Raw genomic sequence first — 6,048 nt, 5'->3', positions numbered from 1 at the left:
GGTATGAATACTTTTGCAAACCACTGTATATATTTGGATTCGATCACTGGATTCTACAGATTGGCTTGGTGGTCTCCTGGTGTTCTGCAAAACAGTGTCGGTGGCTATTCGGGCCATTTCCTGGCTGCCTGACCAACATGAAGGATTGCCGTACTTTTAGCAATCAGACTTTTGCCTTGAGCGAGCTGGACTCGGTCTGCAAGTGGTTCTGCTGAGGGTCTCGGGCCGGCTGTGGTTCCTGGACTTGACTGGCCAGATGGAATTGATCTTGGAGAAAGCTGATAGCTCGGCTCGGCGGGATTGTTCACATTATTTGTCTGATTGGATTTGCCACATTGGATACCAGCGAACATTAAGACAGATGAAAATTTGTTATTGTCTGCCAGCCCAAAAGTACTTCTGGTTCCCAAACAGCAGATTACAGATTTGTGCCCCCTCCAGGCGGTGGATCAAATTTCTCCTGGTGTTTACGTCGACTTGAGGCTCCTACCCCCACCTCTCACTCTCTCATCCCGTTTAATCTTTCCTGAAGGTCAACCTGGAGCTTCACAGAATGAACAACTCAACAATATTCTGAACTTGGCTGAACTATGGGGTTTATCTTTTGTGAAGCTGGATTATTCTGACTAATTTCCTCTAAACTACTTACTCCTCTGGCTAATAAATGTGCTCTTATTTGTAGAGTATTTGTTTTTCATAAACACCATAGTGTGTCATATTTCGTTAATATGATGTTTTTTTCCCTCATCCAACCTTCTGTGGTTTTTCGGTTTTCGTTTTAAAGGTAGGGCGACCCCTGCTGGTTGCTGCATGACATGAACACCTGTTTCCCCATGTTTTTGTCATGTGAATGGGTGTTCTTAAATGTAATTTCATTGTGCTCTGTACAATGACAATAAAGGCATCAATCAATCAATCAATCAATCAATCAATCAATCAATCTCTCTAGGTTTTGTTCTGGTCTGGTTAGAATAGGTTTTGATTTTAGGCTACTGCATTGTCAGCATTTCATTCCCCCAAAAACTTGAACAGTCTTGTTGAAGGCTCGTTACAGAGTRCTCTTGAATTCTGTTTCCACAAAATGCAGAATATGTTTATTCATGTAAAAATATTAATTTTTGTATACTTTTCTGTACTAATGACTCAGTATACAGTACACACAAGACCTTAAACTGTGGCTTCTACATGTAAACAGTACAGAGTGATACTTCAGCACTGAGATGAAGGCCATCAGTGGTTATTATAATGAAAATTTTCTTCAGTTCTCTGGACTCTGACTGGACCAGTGAAGYGCATTGATTCTTTTCTTTGTGACCCGTTCTGTTGTGGATCAGCTGTTGTGTTTGGGTTCTTTGGTCTGTTGGACCCATGTTTGGTCCAAACTTCAAATGTCAGACAGATGGACTTCCATTTGACTCTAGAACACTTTGATTTACAGAGGAGTTCATGGACCACTCAGTTACTGCAAAGAGCCCAAACCATCAGCCCTTCACCACCGTGTTGACAGCTGGGAGGAGGTGTTTGTGTTGAAATGCTTTACATGGAGCTGTGCACAATGGGTAAACATCTCTACTTAGGCCATRTCTGTTCAAGAGACATTGTCTTAGAAGTCTGGTGGTTCATTTAGATGAAATTTTACACACCCAAGTCATGCTACCTTATTGTTTTTAGACAAAAAATTCAGGAGATTTTTTTTTTTGAGAAGAACAACCAAGAACCAGTTCAGATTCAAGAATCAATTTCAAAATCAAATTCAGGTTTKGAGTATACTTTAGATGACAAAGTTCCATTACATAAACATCATGTTTATGTGTCTGTCTTAAAGGAAGTGAACATTCTGTTTTAAAATGTCTGAAACATGTGGAAATAAAGTTAGTAAAGAAAATAGAGATGAACAAGGAAAACACATTTTTGCTCATTTAACTTGATCTAATAAAGACAGTGTACAATACCAACTATTGAAACATTTAATATGTTGCCCCAGATTTATCCTTGGGCTAATTTTCAACTGTAGTCCCCCTAAACAATAAATAACTCCATCAGTAAAAATAAAAACATCCCACCTCAATTAAACCAATAAAAACAAATATTTCACAAATTAATTAAAAACACRCCCAACCCCATTGTTAAGAGTAACTGAAGTTGTTGATTACCTAATAAAATGTAGTGATTGAAGTATTGAGCAGATGTGGGATAATTCTTTATATTATATTTTTAAACTAAAGAAAGAAGTGCAGGTTTTTACCTACGGAAGCCGAGAGCGGCCATTTTCCGCAAGTAATTTTCCCCCATGGTTTTCTTGAGATGACGACATATTTCTTTATGTCGTGATGACGAGTTAATTGTGTCGTTATCATGAGATAACGATGACCATTTTCCCGAGATGACAAGGTAATTTCCAGATGGTTTTCCTCGTGTCTCATTCAGTAACCATGGAGATGGCCTGGTCCCCCTTTCATTCATTCATTCATTCATTCATTCATTCATTCATTCATTCATTCATTCATTCATTCATTCATTCACCATAACCAGGCAAATACCATTGAGATCGTAGATCTCTTTTGCAAGGGTGACTTTGCCCTGAATGCAGCCTTATTATTTGTTCATAATTTTGTGTCATTTTTTGTATTAAACAGGCAGAAATTGTGATTTCTTTGTCTACAGATAACTTTCATATCAACCATCGTCATTTAAGGAGACAGCTGGCCCGACTGGAGATCAGCAGGTGTTTACACAGTGATCTTGATGATATAATCAACTTTGTCGGTCACCAGCTGAGGGGATCGGGCCGTCTCCATGATTACTGAATGATGCACAAGAAAACCATAACTCGTTATCTCAAGAAAACACCCTACGTTATTTCAGGATAACGACGTAACAAGACAACCATGGAAAATAATTACAAGCGGAAAATGGCCCCATTCTGCTGCCGTATTTACTGGATCAGGAGCAGCATTTTATTGAGCGATGGCTTTAACAGAAAAAGCTGCTYGATGAGTTCTACAGTTTTGCATAGATATTGGTTTTTAATAGATAGATATTTGGTCCTAAATTATTTGAAATTTTACACGCTCTCTCTCCATACATACATGTGTGAATGTATATTTATATTTACATATGAAAGAATGAGATAAAGAATATTCCAAAATTCTTAAATGTATGAATCTTTAGTTTCTACATAATCTCACAGCGGTGATGTTGACAGGTCTTTGTGTCAATGAATTAAAGGGCCTGTTTGTATAAAGATTCTAAATGTTTTACTGTTGGCTTGTCCCCAACATGTAAGAAAGTATAAAATGTGTACAAAAAATGACTGCATGCATTCGTATTTTGGATGGTTCCATTGACACGGTGGGTTTGATACGCTAAAACGTGACAGATATATTTAACAGTTTGTGACATTTTTTGATGCATTTCTTGTACACTCTTAAAACAGATGTGCCAGCATCAACACAAAATGAGTCCCAACCCAGCACTTTTGTGTTCAATTTGACACATTTAACAACACATAAGGTGTGGAAAACAACCCAAGATGTGTTTCCTTGATGCTAACAGAAAACAAATGTGTTGTTTTTTTTTTACAATTTTTTTAAGAATGTAATTAAGATTTAGATCCAATAAAACTCCAAGTTATTTAAATTCAGTCATATAGTATTAATTACTCCTTAATGTAAATATTTGYATTTGAAGTGTGTAGTTTAGTTTTAGAGACAAACACACTTTTCATTTTGTTCATGTTCAGAGTGAGACAGCATTGGTCTAACCACTCAGCCACACCCTCCGGAGCTTTGGTGCATTTCACAATAGTTGGACCGATGAGGCAGTCAAAACAAGCACACACAATCCAAAGCAGCACAAGGAGCCATGAGGAGACACTGGGACACCCACAATATGGCAGACAGACCCAGGTTGATTGCTGAGTGGGAACAGGTGAGGGTAGGTGTGGCAGGCTGAGTGCAGCAGTAATGCATGGCATAAGAATAAATGTAAAAATAAAATAAAATAATTCACCCTAAACAATATATAGTGCAAAACAAAATAAATGACGACAAGATGTAAAATATGTATATAAACAAATGCACATATCGACCAGCTTAATTTTTCTCTAGGGATGTAAAGACATGTCTCATCTCTTTTCATGACGAGAGACAAAATTTTAACAATATTTTTAAGAAAAGTTGTTTTCTTCAAAAACTACGCTAGTTTTAGATGTGAAAATGGACATGGTTTAGGGTAATTTAAATGGTAATTATTGTCAGTTGAGATCTGCAGGTTAAAAATGTCCAAGGTTGAAGTCACTCTCAGTGGTGGTGAACTTCATCTTCAAATATAGTGAGTCAGCTTGGAGACACTGCAGTAGTTTCTACAAAAAGAAAAAAAAAGAAAAAAGAAAAAAAGGCAATTATTAAAACTTTCCTGAACAGAATCCTTTAGAGTGGGACTGGCTGACTTTAGTCCAGATCACCATTAAGTTTTATTTAAAAAAAACCATGACACTAAAGCTTTGACCAACCCTWACTTTTAGCAGTTTCTTTCTTTAGTTGAACAGCAGGACGATTCAACTAAAGGGTATAGRGGGTTATTTTGATGGTTTGAAGAGGTGGATTTATGTAAAACAATCAATTAATTTCTCACCTTGTAGATAATTTTTCAAACAACCTCAGTTTGGATAAATAGTTTAATTATGACTTTAATTCACACTTAAACCAAAATAAATTGCTGCCATCTTGACATGTCTTTATTCCCTAAAGTTCATTGACTTTAAGCTTCAACTAGCCATTAATTTACATGTAATTCTGTGCTTATTTGCAGCAGTAATTGAAACAGCTGCTACCTGGAGCACATTTTTACTGCAGTCTAAGGTCAGTTTTAGCCATTGTTTCATAAAATATCTAGCCAAGTACTGTTAAACTGACAGCGGTGTAAAAGTTTAAATTATAGGATTTGCTATGTCCTCCTGGATGAACCATTATAAGTTCAAGACTTTAGTTTTAGAGGGCCCATTTCAGTTTTTTCAGTCTTAAAATGCCAATATTCACATTTTCAATGAATTTATAATAGGTTTTACACAGTTTTCAATTTTCTATCACTGTGCTAGATATGATGCATCTAGTTGCTGCTGCAGCTATTTGCACATGCAGATAAACACATTTCAAAAGCAATGCATTTAAAAGGTTTATGAAATAGTTTTTGTCTGCCACACMAATAACTCATGGTGTTTTATTAGCTGAGACTAAAAAAAAATGTAAAAAATGACTTGAGAGTTTAAAGTAAACGTTGTGTTCAGGTCAGATGGCTATGAGCAGCCTTTTTTAACTGGCTAGACTCAAAAGTTGTAAAACATCCAGTGATGTCTGTACAGTGTTGATACTAGAGAGACACGAACAGCTGATGATTGCTTTATGCAATTTTTTAAAATCTGTCTTTTTTCATGAGATTTTTTTTGTAGCAGACACACACTCACACATATACCTGCAAAAACATTACTGTCTGTCACGTCGTGACTGGATATGTGTTAGAGGACTGAGAGGTCTACCTTTGAGTGATGGAGCCGGCTTCTTGGTTTGAACCAGGTTACTCTGAGACAGAGCTTCAGTCATCCAGGAGAGGGCGCTGCAGCAGAAGTCCAGCTGGAGGAGATGAACAGACAAAACTGACAACTGCACAGAAACTAGACACATCATGAGCCACCCAACAGACTCACACAAACCAACTAATTCTGAAGAGTCAGCAAGAATACATCTGTTTCTATCAGTTTTAGTCAGAAAAATATATCAGATYCCTCTGAATAATTTAAACATTTTGCCAAAGATGAGTCAAAGAAGAAAATATCTCCTAAAAACACAACACAACATAAAACTTTAAATTAAACACAAAGTTTATGTGTAACAAACAAACAAACAAACAAACATTGAGGAGTTTTAAAGTCAGTTCATTAGGAAGAATCATGTCTATATTGCTGTTAAATATTGAAAGTTTTTTCTCTTTAATCATGGAAATTTATGATTTATTTAATTTCCGCAAATTTACAATTGGTCTACATAAGAA

The 6,048-nt window shown here is 36.5% G+C and overlaps 1 protein-coding gene across 1 annotated transcript in view; it reads right to left on the bottom strand.

Moving 5' to 3' along the window:
* Nucleotides 1–1,071: 1,071 nt before the first annotated feature.
* LOC106526389 (transient receptor potential cation channel subfamily M member 5) overlaps nt 1,072–6,048 on the bottom strand; it is a gene marked incomplete at its 5' end in the record, with an annotated part of 34,607 nt that continues 29,630 nt past the window's right edge. The window contains 2 exon segments of the mRNA XM_014020986.1: nt 1,072–4,363; nt 5,537–5,630. Coding sequence (XP_013876440.1) covers nt 4,338–4,363; nt 5,537–5,630 — 120 coding nt within the window.

This window comes from Austrofundulus limnaeus, unplaced genomic scaffold, assembly GCF_001266775.1.
Source record: "Austrofundulus limnaeus strain Quisiro unplaced genomic scaffold, Austrofundulus_limnaeus-1.0 Scaffold274, whole genome shotgun sequence".
NCBI classification, from domain to species: domain Eukaryota; kingdom Metazoa; phylum Chordata; class Actinopteri; order Cyprinodontiformes; family Rivulidae; genus Austrofundulus; species Austrofundulus limnaeus.
This window is presented reverse-complemented; position numbering and strand designations above follow the sequence as displayed.